Source organism: Strigops habroptila, chromosome 11, assembly GCF_004027225.2.
Source record: "Strigops habroptila isolate Jane chromosome 11, bStrHab1.2.pri, whole genome shotgun sequence".
Lineage (NCBI taxonomy): Eukaryota > Metazoa > Chordata > Aves > Psittaciformes > Psittacidae > Strigops > Strigops habroptila.
Window position 1 is genome coordinate 30,197,900 of NC_046360.1, and position 19,616 is coordinate 30,217,515.

The 19,616-nt window shown below is 46.4% G+C and overlaps 1 protein-coding gene across 1 annotated transcript in view; it reads left to right on the top strand.

Moving 5' to 3' along the window:
- The first annotated feature begins 2,534 nt into the window (after positions 1-2,534).
- Positions 2,535-19,616, top strand: part of RYBP (RING1 and YY1 binding protein) — a 45,692-nt gene continuing 28,610 nt past the window's right edge. Inside the window, exons 1-2 of the mRNA XM_030501217.1 lie at positions 2,535-2,770; positions 3,699-3,824. Of these exons, the coding sequence (XP_030357077.1) occupies positions 2,739-2,770; positions 3,699-3,824 (158 nt within the window). The 5' untranslated portion in view covers positions 2,535-2,738. The remainder of the gene's footprint in view (positions 2,771-3,698; positions 3,825-19,616) is intronic.

Genomic DNA, 19,616 nt, shown 5'->3' on the forward strand with positions numbered 1-19,616 from the left:
AAAGAAATACCCCACCAAGACATTTGTCATTCAGTTTGACTGTATTTTCAGCGCTGATTTCTGCCCATGGTTCCTGTCTTGGTGACTCGGTGTCTGGAGGGCTCAGCAGGGAAGTGCTGCATGCAGGACATAGCATCCCAAAAGCTCCAGCTGGATCAATGTGTGAGCCCACCAACAACCCTTGCACTCCTCCAGGAGCCATCCATGAAGGCAGAGACACCCAGCTGCAGTTTGAAGCATGTTTAACAAACTGGGAATGATCACCTTCTGTTGCATGTACATGATTGAATGAAGTCCCACCATACTTGGATTGCCAAGTGACTTTGAAGGTGTTATTTTCTGAGGAAGGAAGGTTTCCAGGGGAATTGATAATAAAGGATGTTGTAAGTTTTGGAAAGAAAACAGATTTTGTTATGAAAAGAAAACAGTAACTCTGCAACTTCTTAAAGGGGAGAAATTGTTTTCTAAAACCAGGTTGTAGCTCCCTAATATTTCCACAATAACTTACTCCGTGCCTGTGGTGGCTGTTGCTTTGCTGAATGCACAATGGGGAGCTGAGAGAAGCAGCTGTCGCAGAAAATGGGAGTCAGACTGTGCCTGGATCTCCCCCCAGGCCAAAATTTCAGCAATTTCTGCCTTTCTGGGCTTCTTCTCAGTTTCTCCACTGACCTTGTTCCCAAAAACAGGGTTCTTGTTGTCCCCATAAGCATCATTACCATGAAGTTCTGGTAGCGATTGCACAACAGGACTCTGTGCTTACCAGACCCCATGAGCACTGCTGAGCTACTGTTCCCACACAGATTCCTGAAGCAAACGTTACTGCTGTAATCTAAAAGAGCAAAAATGTTTGGAAAACAGCAGATGCAATGGGAAAATGACACTTCCTACATGTGATAATTGCGCAACCTTAACTCTGCCCTCAGAGTATGCCTGTTTCTTGCTGTATTGTTCAGGAACTTGCGTGGCGTAGCAAAAAGTCATTGGAAGTCTTCATCTGTGCAAGTCGTGGTTAAAGTTGTTGGCGGAGGTGCTAGCAAGGGTTAAATTACCTGTGTGGGGATGAGGGGGCTGGGTAGGGTGAGTGGATTACATGCAGCTATTAAGTACTGGGAGGTGACCCTGTCAGCATGATTTTACTGTTAAAATGGGCATTGGCAGAGGGGAAAAAACGTCTGTGGCTTGTGAGTGAGTCCAGATCACTAAAGATTTAAAGCGCAGGACGTGGTTATGCTTGCCTCCTGCCATGGTAGGAGTGTATCCTGCCTTAAGCCATTTAGATAGGTTTGCTTTTTAGGTAACAATTTTTGCCTTGTATTCAGCCATTGGTTAACTTTGTGCAGGCTGTCTTCACCCTCTCTCCGCAGCCTGGCTCGCCACACTCTCAGGCACAGCCCCGTGCAGCCCACAGACATCTCTCCTGCCTGTGCTGTTTCTTGCCTGGTGTTGAAGTTTGCTCTTCACTGGTGGGAGCTGTTAGCTTGGCTTAGTTGCCAGTGAGAAATTGGGAAAGCATGGTGCAAAAATGTCTGCCCTGCAAGGCTTGTGCTCGTGCAGCTAGGAGTGGTGGAACCAACTTTTGTCTTTACCCATCACTCACTACCCGTCCTTCCTCAGCTGTTTATTGCTCCCATCTCCTCCTGCAGCTCCTGCTCAGGCACTGGCCCTACATGGAAAGAGGTTCAGCAAAGACATCAAGGGCTTGTCCTTGGCACATTGACATCCAGCCCACCGTGCCAGCGTTTCCACAGGCCTAAAGGGCCAAAGGGGAAACTTGGGGCAGGACTGGCGCTTTGTGGGAAATGCCACTTTATCCCACCTCGGGAGTTTTGCAGAACCACAGCTTGTGCTTTAGGTGGAATTGATAGATCATGGAGGGATTGACCTGGAAGACCTCGGCGGCGCTATCTAAACGCCTTCGGCTCTGCTCGGGTTGGTGACCTGACCCAGAGCGTTAAGGAAATTTACAAAGGTGGCAGCCGAGGTTTCCGCGGCGGCACAGCGGGCCCCTGCCCGCGGAAAGGGCCCGGAGCAGTGGCTCGCTCCCGCCCGCCCAGCCCCGCCGGGTGACTGCGACCGCAGCGGGGGCGAGGCAGGGGTTTGGCCGCCCTGCCCCGCACGGAGCGGCCCCGCGCGTCCCCCGCCGGTACCTGCCGCCCCTCCCGCAGGCAGGACGGGGCCGCGCTCCCCCTGACGGGCTCCCGCCCGCAGCAGGCCCCGGAGGCACCGCCGGCCTCAGCCCCGCTGCCCCGGGGACGGGCAGGCGACGAGCCCTCCGAGGGGGAAGGGACGGGAAAGGAAGGGGCCACCCGCCACCGCCGGCTGAGAGGAGCCAGCCCTCCCGCTGCGGCGGGGTCCCGCTGCAGGGAGCAGCGCCCGCGGCGTGGAGGAGAAGCAGGGCGGGAGGCGGCCCGAAGGGGCTCCCGGCCGGGGGCGGCACGGCGCGGGGGGCGCTCCCCACTCTCCTCCCCGCCGGGGCTGGCGGCGGGGCCGCCCCCATTGGCCGCGGCGCGGCGGTGAGCTCCGCCCGCCGGAGCGGCGCGGGGAGGGAGAGGAGGGAGGAGGAGGAGGGAGGGCGCCGGGCTGCGCTGCGCTGCTAGTCTGGAGCGGAGCCTGGCAGCGGCAGGAGCGGCGGCGCGGGGGTGAGGAGCAGCCGGAGCCCGCTGGACGGAGGCAGCCCCGTCCCCCTCCCCTCCCCCTCGCCTCTTTCTTTGTGCGCAGGGCAGGGGCGGCCCCGATCCATGGTCATGGGCGACAAGAAGAGCCCGACCAGGTGAGCGGGGGCGCAGGGGGCGCGGGGAGAGGCACCTAAGATGGAGGGAGCGCGGCGGGGGCTGCCCCTGCCCGCCTCGCACCCTGCCCCAGCGGCGGCGGCCGCGGGCCCGGCTCGGCGCTGGCGCGGCGGGAGGGGATGGCGGTGGGTAGGCCCCTGGCTGGCAGTTGCGTGCGTGTGCTCCGCCGCGGGAGGGGGGGGGCGGCGGCGAGGGGCTCCTAAGATGGAGGGAGCGCGGGGAGGGGGGCGGCGAGCCCGCGCCAGCCCGGCAGGTACGCGGGGGGCCGGGGGGGGGGGGGGGGGGGCTGCGGGCGGGGAGGGAGCGAGGGAGGCTCCTAAGATGGAGGGAGCGTGGAAGGGCAGCGGGAGGAAGAGTGCCGGTGTCTCCCTGCCTGCCTGCCGCCAGTGCCAGGGCTGGTGTGGTGCGAGAGCAGCCATGGCGGCTCCGCTCGCTCGCACTCCCGCTCCGCGCACTCGCTGCTCCCAGACAAAGGGAGGTTTAACAAGGTGGAGGAGGGAACGCGCCTCCCAGCCTTCAAACTCTCCCACCCTCTTTCTGAGGGAGGGGGGCGGCCCCCGCCGCGGTGCGGGGGGCGCCGGGGGACGCGCCCGGCCCGGCCCGGCTGGGTTCGGCCCGGCCCGGCTGGGCCCTCCCGCGGCGCGGGGCCGGGGGCGGAGCGCGGGGCCGCACCGCACCTCTCCGGGCGCCGGCCCCGGTAGGTGTTTGTCGGCTGTTCCCGGGCGCGGGGCGGGGGGGGGGGCGGCGGTGAGGGCAGGCGCTGGGTTTCGGGGCTCTGTAACATGGTTTCTCATGTGTGTGTTTTCTTTCTCTCCTCCTCCTCCTCTCCCTCCTCCCCTCGCCGCCTCTCTCCTCCTCCCCAAACACACACGTACACACACGCTTCCCCTCTCCCTCCCCCTCCTCAAGGCCGAAAAGGCAAGCCAAACCTGCAGCCGACGAAGGCTTTTGGGATTGTAGCGTGTGCACCTTCAGGAACAGCGCCGAAGCCTTCAAGTGCAGCATCTGCGATGTCAGGAAAGGCACCTCCACAAGGTACGTCCGCACCTTCCGACGCGGCTTTTGCTCCGCGCTGGGCTGCGCCGACTTGTTGATTTTTTTTCTCCCTGTTCCCTGGATATCGGCTGGTTGCATCCCCCCTTCCCCCGGTACGGCTCCTTCTGCCCCCGTTCAAAAGCTTGTGGATTTTAAAAATTCCCTTTCAAGCATTTAATCGGAGCTGGAAGACATGTTCTGTGGATGTGTCGGCGACCTGAATCTTTTTGTTGTTCTGTGCTTTTTTTGTTGCTGATGTACCGAGGACCTTTTGGAGATCCACAGGCAGCCAGAAACATTCTGACTGTGGTTTGGGGTGCATGGTCTTCTGTGGTCTTGCGTGGAGATTTACCTGTGTTTTCTACAGGAGTAGAAATGACTGAGGATTAGGGGCTGAGAAAGAAAACGGCTGATACCATGAGAACAACATCTCCCTTCCCGAGATGTTGATCTCTCAGTGTCTGTTGTCATCTGAAAGGAATCGGCTTTGTGCTCGGTGTGGGAATGGTGCGGATTTCTGAAAGCTTTAGCTGTCAGGTCTCTCTGATTGCCTTGCACTGAGTAACTGTGAAAGTCTTTGTGAGATGGTGAAGCTGATGTACAGTAATTTAATTAATTTAATCTAAATACCCCCCCCAACTTGCACTCTCCCAGTTACTGGGTTCAGAAAGTTTGCCCTGGAAATATCAGTTGGTGCTAAAACAGGCATGTGGTGCTCTGCTCATTCTTTCTTTTTCTGTTTTGTTCTATCATGTTGGCTTCTGATTTTGTTCATGTCGTTCCTACCTTCCAAATTTGAATTCCGTTGCTCTGTTCTGCCAAGGAAGTAGTCCTTTCCACTGTGAAAGGCATAATTTCCCTCCTTTGAGTGCAGTGGTGTATTGAGATGCTCTCATCAGCAGGCTGTTTGCATGACTTAGCTGTCTTGATGTGACTGACAAAGGAGGTGAAAGCGTGTTTGGTTGGTTATTGTTCGCAGTGTGCTTTAGACAATGTGAAGTGCCTACATTGTTAATGGGGAGCATGCTTTTGGGCCACTGAAACGCGGAGTTACAACAACAGAGCACTGCAGTGCTTCCCTCTGTGTTTTAGGATGCGTGTTGGTTACAAGTATCTCTGCTTTTTACAAAATATACATTTTAAATAGCATAGTTGTAGCATGGAATAAGATCGAGCTTTTGGGACAGTAGTGTTCTGTATGCACCTAGGGCTGATTCTTCACTTGTTTTGTTCAGTCTTGTTATGTCATGCAACTAAACCTTCACAGCACGCTTGATTTCTGTGGGTTTCTGTTTCCTTGGCTTCCCTGTGTGCTCAGGTGAAACACATTGATCCTGCAGTTGCCTGGTCTTTAACTGTGTGTGCTACTACAGTGCGTAGCCTTGCAGTCACGGCAAGCTCTCGCAGCGTGGCGTCAAACATGTGCATGGGTGTTTGTAGGAGGAGAGCCTTAATGAGATGTAGGAGCCCATATGGGTTGTATCTTGTAGCAGATTCAATCATTTTCATTTGGCCACCATGCTGATGTTCATTTTGAGAGCATTTTGAGCAGCTTTCTCTTCTGTGCCTTTACTTTTTTTCGATGATAATTTTCAAACTGTTTGTTGAGGTAGTAGGATGTTTTGTCTTTTAAAGGGCCATTAAGAGGGACAGCAGTTGATTTCAGGTTAAGAGCCTTACTTGCAGATGGGATCCTCGGGTCTAGAACATTGTACTTCTGTTTAGCTTTTAAAATGGATCCTTATGAATAGCTTCTAATTTTAATTCGTTTAATTCATCAGCTTTCTATTCATTTTTGCTGCTTTTTAAATTGCCTTTGTTTGTGGAATTTGAGAAAGTATTTAAAATATTCAATGGACCATCATGTTGTCTTGCGTATTTATATAATTTATGAATAAATACAGCTGAAAGCAGGAGTGATTGAGCGTTGTGAGGGAGTGTCGTGTGTTGAGAAGACCTGGGAGGTCAGAGTTCTTTGTGGTATTCGTTGCTCTGAGTGTTACAGTATGTGACGTACGAGTCGGTGCCGGGGAAATTCGTCAGAGTTTTTTAACTAAATGACTGATGTAAAGATACTTAACGAGTTACGATTGATAATTTATTACTTGAAATATAAGGTGTCTGATGAGCTTGACTTTTAAGTTGCAATTTGACAAGTTGGTGACACTTCTCCACATTTAAAAGCCATGCTTCATTAAGGCTTCCTTCAGTAACACTTATCGGAAATCTATCAAACTCCCTCTTTAAAAAACTCAACAAAGTAGTGAAAGACAGACATCATAGACATGGTGAGGCAACTGGTTTTCATCAAATTACTGTGTGCAATTACAGTATGCTCAGTTTTTTATTAAGATCTGGTATGACCTACTCCCCCCCACCCCTCCACTGCGAAGCCATTTATTTGCTGTAGAATTTACTTTGGCTGATAAATATTCTGTGATTTGAGAACTAGTTAGGACACTGGCTAATTCACACTGTGTGTATATTTTTTCAGACTCGATATAATCCGTTGGTGTGTAGGAGGGGTGGCTGGCAGCAGTTAGAAGTTTTACTTTGTCAGATCCAACTGTCCTCTTTCCCTAGGATCTCATAAAAGGAGCTTCAAACACAGTGAGTTTTAGAGTTGACCTGCCAAGTCAAAATCACTATAGATGTTAAACAGTTAAATTGCACCTGAATACTTTTTCAAAGGGCTGTTTATAAATATTTCGGTTGTGCTTTTAAATAAAAATTAGGTCAAATCTATCCCAAGAGAATTGGGAGTTGTCGTGCAGAGATTACGTTAAACCTGTAGTACTTATGGAATACTGGGTTTGTTACAATATGTCACTTAACTCCCTTTCCTCAACTTTATTCTTGCTTTTTATGGTTAAACTTTATTGTGCTCTATTTAGGCAAGTGTGTTGAGCTTTTCTATGGTTTTCCTTTTGTGAGGATGATGGCAAAGATATAAGCTGTACTCAGCACGATGTTCAGTTGGGCGAGACAGTGATGTAACTGGCTAGCTTGGGAGTGAGCAATGGTAATGTGCTTGCTAGGGTGTACCATACTCTTACTCTTTCCCAGAGGTTTTTGTATTGGTGTAACGGTGCAGGGAACTGGTGCTGGCCACCACTTCCACTTGTGTCCTGCAGCTCTTCTAATGGTTTGCTCTGGGTGTAGCCCCACCAGCTCCTGCACACAAGAGGAGGCTTGAATTAAAACTTCTGCCAGGAAGTTTGCTTCACGGACGCGTGTTCCCTTCCAATATCTATTACTTCTTCAAGCGCGGAAGGAAAGTTTACTTTGGATTTCCTAGGAATGTGAGGGCAGAATTTGGCCTTGTATTTCCCGTTACCGGGAGCTGTGTGTTCCTATCTGAGGGCAGGAGATGGCTCCCTGTTTTCATTTGTTGTTTTTTTAAATGATGTTCTTGCTCCTTTTCCCCTTCAGTTCTCCAGTGGTTTACATATGTTGTGTTCCTGTACACCTTGTAGCTTCCTCTCTCCTCCCAGGCATGGCCATACGGAGTGTTTCTGCATGGGATTGCTTTCAGACATCATTGTAAAGGAGGGTATTTCCCCCTCCCTCTTGATTTCACACAGGTGGTTACTATTAATTATGCGAAGCTTTCCTTCTGGATAGATGGGCAAGCAGTGCGATGTGGTGGAGCTTCTGTGATGTTAATTTTTCTTTAACTTTAGGCTAAGTGCTTTGCTTGTCTGAACTTCACATCCTCTATCATGAATGTGCCTTGATTACAGAGAAATGCACTAAAAAAAGTCAGTGGAAGATGTGAGAACAACAACTGGATGTCTGACATGCAAATTAACAAAACAGTGTGACACTTCAGCACAAAATTAACAAGGTGTAGCATGTATGTCCTCTGCAAGGCATACATTTAATAAGCATTTCTGTTGTATTTGTTGCTGATACCTGTATGCCTAAAGTGCGTGGTTTGGAGTTTGGATCAAGTGATTTGAACATATGTTTCTTTGTGGAGTGCTAAGGGAGTGTGTGTCAGTAGTGCTTCATTCTTTTGCTACCCTTATTTTTGAGGATAAACAGAGCTGAAACTATTCATCGTAATTGAAAAATGTATTTTGTCTTGTGTGGAATAGGTGTCTGAGATACTGGCCTTTGTTCTTCTTCAGTTCTCCAGATAATTCCTTTGCATGTTTGCAGGATCTACACTAGCACCTTGAAGGATGTAAACTACTGTTCATGTCATCATTGAAAAGTATCCTGTTGTTCTGCGTCCAGTCTGGGCTGACTAGAATAGACACCAGATAGTACTGCTATTCCTGGAATGGCAAATCAGGCTCCTGATCTCTGTGCAACTAATATATACCCTGCTTATTTGCCATGTATTTGCAGGACTGTTCTTCTAAAAATGTGTAACTGTGGTGTAGGTTGAAAGCAAAGTGGTTTCATTCAGTTCTTTCAAGTTGGATAGCTTTCACCCGCATTAAGCGGAGGGGGATTGTTATTTAGCATCATAGCTGGCCTTTAAGTGGGTTATTTCTATAAAAACGGAGTATGTGACTCATCTGGAGAAAGCTGTTGTGGAAGGGACATTGGTGCCTTTACTCTGGGATATTTGTTTTACTAATTGGCTATTCAGATCTGTGGTTGAATCATCCGTATTTTTCCTGTTGATCGCTGAAGTTAAATGGCTATTGGATCAGGGGGAGCAAAACGTGGTCTGTCCCAGCCTGGAGCTGTGCCAGTGCTCCACGGAGCCATCCACATCCTGAGGAGGTGTTCCCTTGGGTAATGGATGGGAACAGCGTATTTCTGCCTAGATAGTTCTGAGTGCTGGAATACGTGATACCTATATGCAAAATGTTTGCCTACATACAAGGAGTTCTTGAGATCTCTGTTGTCTCATACCAGCACTCCCTAAAAGTAAATTACCTGTTACAGTCTGAATCTGTAGATGAGGAGTACTTTTGCTAGGCAAACCTGCCAGGGCAAGAGGAGCCTTTTGCAAACCTAACATTTTACAAGCAGACAAGGCTGATGGTTCACAGCAAGCCCTGAATTCTGGGACTGTGGTTTGACAATATACTAAGCTTGACTTTTAATGACTTGTGTTGTTGGACCCCGGGTGTCTTGGCCATGTGGCTTAGGGTATTGATCCATTGACTGGATCAATATAAACTGACTACTGGTACTTGCTTTTTAACTGGCATAGTCTATGAGACTCCATCTGAGGAGATGAAGCTCTTCAGCTACAGATCAGCTATTATCTGTCATCCTGATGCAAGCATTAGCCTGGCATAGGATCTGTGTCCTGTACTTTGTTTGAAAGAGTTGTGTCCTGATTTGCTCTTTGCTGGTGTTTGGCTCTGGTATTAATGATCTCATTACCATCACCCCAGGATTTCTCTTGAGTCTCAGCACCTCTGGGAAACCATTCTCAGCAGCGAGGATCCTCAGCATTAACATGCAGCACCAAGGCAATACTGCTTTGCTATGGTTGTGAAATTTGGGTACTTGAAATGCTGTAGGTAACAAACACAGTAGGTAGTGTGGTGGGTGCTGTCACTCACTTTGCTTCTATCATGTTGTGTTCCTGGAGGTCCTATTAAGGAATAATACCCCTACCTGTTACGGTGCTTTTTTGTTAGGTAAAAAAGATCCTGGCGTAATGGTTTGACTTGATGATCTTAAAGGTCTTCTTCAACCTAGTTGATTCAATGCTTCTATGATTTTTTTGTTAAAATAAATAGTAAAATCTTTAGCGTGGGTAAGGTGTGTTGTTATTTTTATGTAGATTACCCATTTGGGTTAAGTAATTGTGGGTGGTAGGGTTTAATATTAATCTTTGCTTTCTCTTGGAGGCTGTATAAAAATCTAACAGATAAGCTGCGACACTGAGCATGTTTATCACTGGTAATATGCAGCGTGGATATTATTCATATTTCTCTTCCTCCGTAGACTGCTTTTTTGGGAGATGGGAATCTAAACCAAAGTATGTATGTGCATGTAGGAGGAGAGGGCATGCAGCTTTCTATTATTGCTGCGAACAGACATGGTGTCCACTGGGATACTGACCCCTTGCTCTCGGCAGGTCCTTGTGGGGAACTGGTAGGCAGAGGAATGTGGAGTGACTTTTCTCTGCGTGCCTTTCTTAATTGCCCCGATTGTTTCATGTTCCCATCAGCTGGCTGCAGAGGGGCTGCTGCATTTGCACCCTGATGTGGCTTTGCCTAGTAAGCGGAACCTTGCATGAAATGGAAATAAGAAAGTGTGTGGTGTTGGCTGGAGTAGTAGTTGAGAGGAGGGAAGTGGTGAGTGCAAAGCCTAGTTCTCTGCGGCCACCCTTGGCTCCTGCCAAAATGCATGGGACCAAAGACCCATGAGGGGTGAGGAGTCAAGAAATGTGCTGTGGGCTAGATGGATTGTTTTTGCCTGGCTACATCCAGCTCTTGTGCTGCAACCTGGCCACCCCTGCCATAACTCCAGGCTGGTTCACTGCTGATCATGAATCAGGTGTCACTTGTACTCTGCCTGCTGTGAGACCTGTTTTGTGTTGGCAATGTGAACGAAATGGCTTTGTTGTTGGTAGGCTCACTGTTCCTTGCTGTGGTGCTGCTCCTTTTCTTCCTGCTTCATCGTGCTTGAACACATCCTTTTGTGAGCAGACATGTTCTTCCAGGGTCCCTCGGTGAGAAACACAGGAGTTCATGCCACTTCTGGGGAGTCCTGAGTGCAGGAATATGGCAGCAGGGCGAGAGATACAGCTTGCAGAGTGCTTGCTCCTATGTTAGGTGAAGGATGCGCTCTGCTTGCCCTTTGTTGTGCGCATCTCTTCTTGTCTGTGTCATTCTTAAAAGGAAACCCACTGACCTATTTTGTGGGATTTTGGGTGGTTCTGTAGGTTAGTGGGTTCCAGTCCCGCAATGTAGGTCACTCGCGAGGTATGCTGGAGTTTCGTAATGCACAGTTCTGACCTGAAATATGATTCACACAAACTCTCTGTGGCTGTGTCTGGCAGCTGTACTTGGTATCTCCCTTTGCACTGGCCTCCTTCACAAGGTAAAAGGAGAAGTCTGGGCATTTACAGAGGGAAGGAGTCTTACAGGAGGGTTTGTATTTATTTAAAGTGCACGTGTTTCGGACAGGTAAGGGCAAATTATCATTATTGCCACTTCTGCTTATTAAGGACATGGCAAAAAAAAGCAGACCACAAATACTGAGTAACCTGTACATGTTACCCTAAGCAGATGTCCAGCGTTACACAATACTGTAGAAATAGTGTGGAAATACCTCCATTACATTTATGAAGTTCCTTTTACAGCTGACACGTGCTAAATACGTAGCTCTTTGTGCAGACAGATTTTCTTTCCATCAGCCAGCACTCCTTTCACTTTTTTGGTACATCTGGAGGTCCAGCCGAATCTTTAACACTGCTCTTCCTGTAAACCAGCTATTAATTAGGAGTATGTTCTTTGTAGCAGATGCTAATTGGTACATCAACAAATTCACTGCCTGTTAAACATAGGAAAGATTGTAATACTGACTGGCTCAAATATAAGTGAGAAGGAAAAGCATCACTTGTTTTTGCTGGCCTGGTGGGGCTTTGTTTGAATGTTCAGGAACTGCATCTTCAGTCAGATGAATCTCTACTCATTTCTAAAATGAAAAACGCTGACAAAATAATAACAAACCTAAACCAAACTGGCTAAAACTGGGCGTTGTTTTGATAGTATTTTATTATTGAAATGCTGCCTCTGTTTCTGACAGTTGAAAGTACACCCACAGCCAATATTCTGTTAAATAGCACTGGAAATAAATGAGAAGAGGGGGTTGCAGGGATCTAAAGTATGGATTGTGAAACCAGGATAAAGTATGGATTCTGAAACCAGGAGACTTGATTTTGAACCATATGTGGTCTTGTTTGAGATGCTAGTCTCCTGTAGTAACCCCCTATGCTACAAGGATCAAAGTACTAAAAATTTGTAATTATATTCTTTACTGCAGAAGCAACAGTCAAATTGATTTTTAACTTTCTGACTGATAAACATTTTGAAACATACATTTTAGGGCAATTTGCTGAAAGCTGAAATGTTCCATAGTTGAGTAAGCATAGTATGTGCTTTACATCAGTTACTATATGGAGGTGCAAGCTTCCAGAAACTATATTTACAGTTTAGATAGGAATATGGACGTGGCAACATGGATAGCGGTTTTGAGTGTACCCTCAGCAAGTTCGTTGAGGCACCAAGCTGTGTGGTGTCATTGACATGCTGGAGGGAAGGGATGGGATCCAGAGAGACCTTGACAGGCTGGAGAGGTGGGCCAGTGCAAACCTTGGTCAGCAAGGCCAAGTGCAAGGTGTCCTGCATATGGGTCAGGGCAATCTGAAGCACAAATACAGGCTGGGCAGAGAATGGATTGAGAGCAGCCCTGAAGAAGGCGGCCTTGGTTGATGAGAAGCTCAACATGATGCAGCAGTGTGTGTTTCCAGCCCAGAAACCACCTGTGTCCTGGGCTGCATCAAAAGGAGTGTGATCAGCAGATCAAGGGAGGGGATTCTCCCCCTCTGCTCCACTCTCGTGAGACCCCACCTGCAGTCCTGCATCCAGCTCTGGGGCCCCCAACATAAGAACAATATGGAGCTGTTAGAATGAGTCCAGAGAAGGCCACGAAAGTGATCAGAGGAGCACCTCTCTTTTGGAGATAGACTGAGAGTGCTGGGGTTGTTCAGCCTGGAGAAGAGGAGGCTTCAGGGAGACCTTGGAGCAGCCATAAGGTACCTAAAGGGGCCTTCAGGAAATCTGGAGAGGGACTTTTTGCAAAGGTCTGTAGTGACAGGACAAGAGGGAATGGCTTTAAACTGGAAGAGGATTGATTTAGATCAGGTACTGGGAAGAAATTCCTTACTGTTTGGGTGGTGAGTCACTGGCACAGGGTGCCCAGAGAAGCTGTGGCTGCCCCATCCCTGGCAGTGTTCAAGGCCAGGTTGGACACAGGGGCTTGGAGCAACCTCCTCTAGTGGAAGGTGCCCCTGTCCGTGGCAGGGGGTTGGAACTGGATGAGCTTTAAGGTCCCTTCCAACCCAAACCAGTCTGGGATTCTATATTCAGGAGTTCTAGAAACTTTAGTATGAGGATCTTACCAGATTGGTTGTCTCTAAGTAAAATGGAACCAAGACATATCAGTTTTCGATTCTGTTTAGGGCTAAACAAGGAATAAATGTTTAGACGTGTTTTCTGAACCAGATTGTTCTTCAGGATTTCAAAGTTATGATAGATTTCTTGCAACATGCAGAGGTGCTAAGTGAGACAAAATATCTTGCCAGAGATAAAGCTGCCTTCTTCAGATTTATATTGTTGAGTAGACGTGAGGCTGATCATAATCTGAAGTATTTTTCCTGAACTAAATGATTTTTATGCACATGGAACTATGTCCAGCTAATTCATGTGCAACTTAACATGGTCGAATTGGGGAGGTGGTCAGAGGATTTAGAAGTACAAGGATTTGGTAGCTTCAGTGATGGTGTAAAGTTGATCAGAACCTGATGAGCATTGAGTGTGAGTTACCCCCTGCACCCTGGTCCCAAATGTGCAGCATTTTTTAAGTTATAAGGGGTACTTCTTTATTGAATAGGATTACTCCCTTTTTAATCTATGTACTAAGTAAACACATGTAGGATTTATATTTTCTTCTATTTGCGGGTGTTAGTGGGGATAGTGTGATGTTAGTGTGATTTGAGCCTGTGTAAAAGAGGCTGGAACTCATCCTTTAGTAAATCAGCTACTAAATATCCTCGAGTTTACTTTTTTTTTTTTTTAATCTCTATGATTGTATTCACTGTCTATGTTTTAATTTGATAAAGAAACCTATGTGTATGGTAGGTGTTTAATTCCCTTGTTCAATTAAAAAAAAAAAAAATAATCATCTAGATTAGCAGAAGGACATAGGTCTTACTTGTCCTCGTTGCACAAGGCATGTGTGTATGTTCAGGTTGTTGGAAATGTGTGCTTCTGCTGAAACATTTGGCTCCAATTATGTATGTTGGAGCTCTTATTCTGAAAGTGCTTTCACTGTTTTTTCGGAAGTGGTGCTGAGCAGCTTTCTCTTCCCGAGATGAGATTTCAATAAGAGAGGCAATACATTGATGGATGATGGCCCTGTGATGGAGTCAATCAGCCAGTGCAGTCATTTGTCTCCTGGGGATACAGGGTAGAGCACATCATTAGCAGCAGAAGGGGAGGCTTTGCTCTGTAACGCTAATAGGGCGAGGGAGCTCTGGTTGGTGCCTGTTTGCTGCTCTTGCTCAGTTATTACAGGTGCCTTATGGAGAAACAGACCCATTTTCATTTGTTGTCTGTAACAGTTGTGGGTGTGGATCAATGTAACAAAAATAGTTAATGAGCTCTAGGAAATGCTTCCGATGCAGCACAGTACACCAGTTTGTAAACCTGTATCACATAGAACTGCTCATAAAAATGGTGAATTATTTTGGGGGAATTGTGTATGTTATTGTTTTTACACACAAGTAGCTTGCCTTGTGTCGGAAAGACTGGCAGCTGCCCATTGCCAGTGTGGGATTCGAAGGATGGTGTATCTTAATCAGAGGAGAAGTATGGAAAGTGAAGCCAGTGGGTTGCAGAAGTTACTCTTAATAGCATCTGACGGCACTGGGTTTCTGTCAAAGCAAAAGGGAAGGCACGCAGTAGTGACAGTGGGTGGCTTGTCTGAGGGATGGCTGGGTGATGTGCTGTTACGTGGCAGCAGTTGAAGGTAGCTTGCTGTGATCATCCAAGGTGGTGGTGGGCAACATCCAGCTTTGCTCAGGGAGAACGAGTTAACCTGCAAGTGGCTGTTCCTTGATGGCTGTTTTGCTCCTTTCTGGGCTCTTGCCTCTCTGCAGAGGTGGTGTTGCAGTGGTCCCATTGGGAATGAGCATGGGCTTTCCCCAGGGTGGGCAGGAGCACTCCTGTTACAGGATACAGGGCTGCAAACCTTGTATAAGCAGTCTCTCAGTGTCCAGAGATGGTGAATTCCCATGTGACATACAATGGAACTATAAATATTGGCGGAAAAGTGTTACTCCTCATGGCTGGTGGGTGTTTCTGTGTATTCACCAGTGCTGTGAGCTGGGGCACTGGTTGTTGTGGGGACTTTCCTCCCCTCTACCCTTTTAACTTGCTATAACTCACTGACTCTGTACAGTTAGGTTACTCATGTGCATAGATTTACCTGTGCGTAAAGCAAATGTAGTAACAAGTCTCTATCTCATATGACTTACAGGAGCCAGGCTTTGGAAAGCGCTTTGAAGTTCTGAAATGTCTTCTCAAAACCCGCACATGAAGTCAGACTTAAAAAACAGTGTTTATCTTCCTTTCTCTGAACTGTATAGATAATCGTTGAAAAATAAGAGCAAGGGCAGCAAGAAAACAAATGATGATAACTGCTGGAAAAGTGTGGTGGGTAGACTTTGTACACTTCATTTCACTGTCATGTACAGCGATGTGTTCGCACCTAAAGCACCGGAAGAATGGCAGAGCTGTGTGCTGTATGGGTATTAAAGGCATAGGATTGTTAGGAGTTGCACAATTTTACGTGGGCTAGCAGAGTAGGGAACATGTTTAACCATGGGTGTGGGAATACAGTACTCTGGCAGCAATTAAAAGTCATTAATTAGAAGTACTTATAACCGGAAGTGACTCAAGTTAGTTGTAAGTTGCTTAACTTCTGAGGTCAAGAAGATGTAATGCATCTGAGACAAGCATTATTAGTGTCCATGGGGCTGTGGGGCTGTCCACAGGGATGGTCCATAATACCAGAGCTCTAACTGTGAAATTCTGAGGTTCATTAAATGACTTATTGACAGTGGCAGTTTTGCAGCACTTCTGCATGCTGGGACCACACATTTGCATTCAGAAATTTAGACCCAGGAAGGGTTTGTTAAGGCTCCTTGGTTGCATTGGCTGGGAACGTACAGTTGTGTGCTGGGAATTTACACTGCTATGTCGACAGTCAGTATTATTCAACCAGCAAAGAAGTGATAGTGAAAGACTTATCACAAACAAAAGCTTTCCTATTGATGAAGATGATGACATATTTTTTCCAATAACAAGTTAACCATTTGATAGAAAAATTAGCAATGGACAGGGCAGTTGGAACATCATGCCTTTACGGTGCATACCTGCTCTGTGAGTGCTTGGGAGATGACACCTTCATGTTTAGTCCATGCATTTATAAAGATGTGAGGACAGCCTCACCACTCGTGCCTGGAGAGGCATTACTTCTTCCAACAACCAGACACATTGAGCAAGTAATGGAAAAAGATCTGTAATAAGGTACCTGTTACAGTTCTGTGCCAGTTCTCAGGGTTTTTCCAAATGTGCAGGGAGAATGAGGGATAACACCTGGCAGTAGTTTGGTTTTATTTACAGCTCTTTAGTTTTTCCCCCTCTTGCCATTTTGTTTTTGCGTTGTAAGCCAGCCTGGCTTTCACACTGGAACTCTGAATTCAAAGCTATGAAATTGTACAGTTACGTGCTACACTTACTTGTTTTTAAAAGCCTGTCACAATCATGAATGGTATTATTTTTTTTTCCATGAAGGCATATAATGTAAGGAACAGGTTTACTTAGTCATGGGTGTGGGAATATGTACGCCGTGCTGAGAAACTAGTTTAATAACAATTGGTTGCTTTATTTCTGAGTGTGCTCGCATTTGCAAATCTGTCGTCTTGGTTCGACACATAGTTGATGCTTGTGGAGAGTGGGACCTTTTTGTTACTTGCATTGATTTTTCTGAATCGTGTCCAGAGTTCTCAGAAGTCCGTACAGTACTTTGTTGTCAGGTGAAAGGGCTGGATCAGGCTGCCAAGACTGATGCGTTGAGAAGAAAGGGAATAAGCTGACTTATGAAACTTAACACAGTTATCTTCTGTGGTCTTGCTTTGTTCCAAGACTATTTTTTTCCTAGTGAGATGTTTTTAGTAGATAAGAAAGAATTGAGAAACGAGTCGTATTGTATAAAGGCCTAAATGAGACTCAGGGGAAGAACTTGGTGTGTGTCTGTGTAAGCAGAGGACTCCTTAGACAGCTTGTTGCTCTTGGTTGTCCTGGAGCCTCTGAGGATTGAACAGGGACTGAGGCTGATAAAACTTTGGATCCAAGGTTGGGTCACTGATGGTGACCTAAACATTTAAGCAGAAACAAAACACCCAGAAAGCCCAGCATATTTGCCAAATGTTTTAGGGCTATAGTTCTCAATGAGTCTCATCTGTCCTAAAGTTTAGCCTTTGTACTGCCAACTGTATAAAATTCTTGGGTTTGGTGTTAGTGTACAGATATGCTAGTCCTCATATACTGATGTGCTCAAAAAGATTATGTTCCTTCTCTGTGAAGTTCTATCCATGCCTTTGTTTATATATCCAGCAGATTACTAGTAGGTAACACGGGTGGATTAGCAGGGTCTTGCTACCTTTCCTCCCTGCTCTAGTTCAGAGTATTATCATTAGCAGCCTTTCAAGTAAGGTTCCTCCTGGAAGAATTTCTGGCTCCAGGCAGAAAAAGTTTTCTTACCAGTTTTGAACCACTGGGTCTGTTGTGTTTTCTGAAATCCTATTCATCGCTTCACAAAACTGTGATAAGTACATCTTGCTTCATGCATAGCCTGCAGAATATCCTGGGGGTAGGGAGACATAAATAATTGTTTAATTGGGCTGCTCTGCGTGTAGCTTATATCATGTCGAGCATACGGAAAGAACTGATTTTATTTAGTGTCTTACTGTAACAATTCTATGAGTCCTAAGCTGTGCATTTATCTTAGTAAAATTTAATGTGGTGGTAAGCAAGACATGCAAATGTGTTTTGACTTAAGCTTTTAGTTTGTAAGCAAAAATGTTGCAGATCTCTCACCTTTGAAATGTTTGGTAATTATGCTAACTGAAGTCTTACAAGGAAAGCAACACGCACTTGGAAAGAAACAACTTTGTGATTAACACTTACAAATAGTTAATAACTATTTTTATATTTCATTAGATTTGTGAAAAAACATGTCTTCAGTGGTTGTTAGCAGAAATGGCAAATATCTGAGTAATATATCAACATTGTTTTAATTAAGAATACATTGATATTCTCATAAAAATTCACTTTTGACATCCATCTCTTAAGCTTAAAATGAATGTCAAACTTAGCTTTCATACTCCAGGAAAACATGCTCTTCTGCTTAAAAGATGCAGCAAAAGCAATCCCATGAAAATCAATTAGAATAATAGAGTACAGCCATTGCAGAATATTACAATAGTTAAGTAATTATCCCACTGCATGACTTAGCAAGAGGGATAAATAATGCATGTAGAATTGTGTTGGAGCTTGCAAGGAAGATTCATGCTAGCAGAGTTGGATAGGGAGGGCAAAGGCAGAACCCCGTCTGAGGAAGGGGGCTGCTGGGTCTGGTAGATGATGACTGAAACCTTTCGGTGTCTGTGATAACGAAGATGCAAAAGAGACACAATTTTCTGGTTTTCTTACAATTTCAAGATGGCTTTTGGGAAGAAATCTTCCTTGCTGTGTTAGCACAGCTTGACTCCAGCGGCTTCTCAGAGCTGGTCCTGGATGGGTGGATGTTGGTCTTTGGGGTGCAAGCACAGCCAGCCTTTGGGGGAGGTTACCTTTTGGAGTAGTGGAGCAAGCACCCAGCCAGGGTCCAGCTGTGCTGGTGGAAGGGTGGAAAATCCCCAAGATGGCACCTCATGAGAGTGCTGATCCCAGCAGCTTGCTGCCTTGCTGGCACACCACTCTTAACTTCACTGTATTTCACCCACTCTTTCACCACTCTGTATGTCTGGGCTGCTCCTTATCTGCTGTTCGTGGGTCTGAGTGAGCTGCTTAGTGCGTTAACACGAGGCTTGGAATCCCATTGGCAGTGTGTCCCAGCCCCTGGCTGAGCTGCGGGTCTGGTCAGCAGGAATATTGGCTGTTTTTAAGGTGGACAGATGAGGGGTTTGATTTTTCTTCCTTTTGGCTAGACCTGGATACTCCAAATCTGTCAGTTGCTGTCAAGAGGATTGTACTTTGGATTAGTGAGCTATTGGAAGCAGTTAGAATCGTTGCAGTTAAAAGCATGCTGAACGGCAGTGTAATTAATATTTACATAATGTCACCAATGAGCTTAGGAAACTAGAACATAACTTGGAAAGAAATGCAGCCCCATGCCATCCTGTGTCACCTAAGGACCACCATGCATTTAAAGGATGATGCTTTTCTTCCTGGGACCATTATGGTCAGAGCAGGTTTGTGGCTGTTGTGTTGGTTCCATCACGAGATGCGGAAGCACCTTTCTACCCCTTTCTCCCTTCCCCCTTTTCTTTTCCTCTGATGTCTTTCTCATCAGGACCCAGTCAAACCAAGAACCTTCTCTCCTCAGGCTTGTTGGAGCTATTCTTTATTTATGCGATTGCAGAAGTCTTCAATTGCTGTGTAATTATTGATGCTACATGAAATAACTCTTCAGCTCATGAGAATAATCCACATTTGTTGTTGCATTTTTTGAACAGAAATTTTGGGGAAATTAAACAAGACCTTTCTGTCGTACAGTACTAGTAAAACTCTGTCAGCCCCTTTACCACTTATGTTTTTAGGGAAGCTGAAATGCTCATTGAGATTTCCAAAGTAGTTTCTGTTTTGTGACAAGCTCAAACCTGTCTAGGAAAGCTGTTTCTTCCAGCAAGGCAGCAGATGAGGCTGTGCACCTGAGACCCTCTGTCTTGTAGGTATTGAACTGGAGGCTTTCAAGTTGTTTATATTAACTTCTGTGAATATCTTCAGCACACAGAGACGG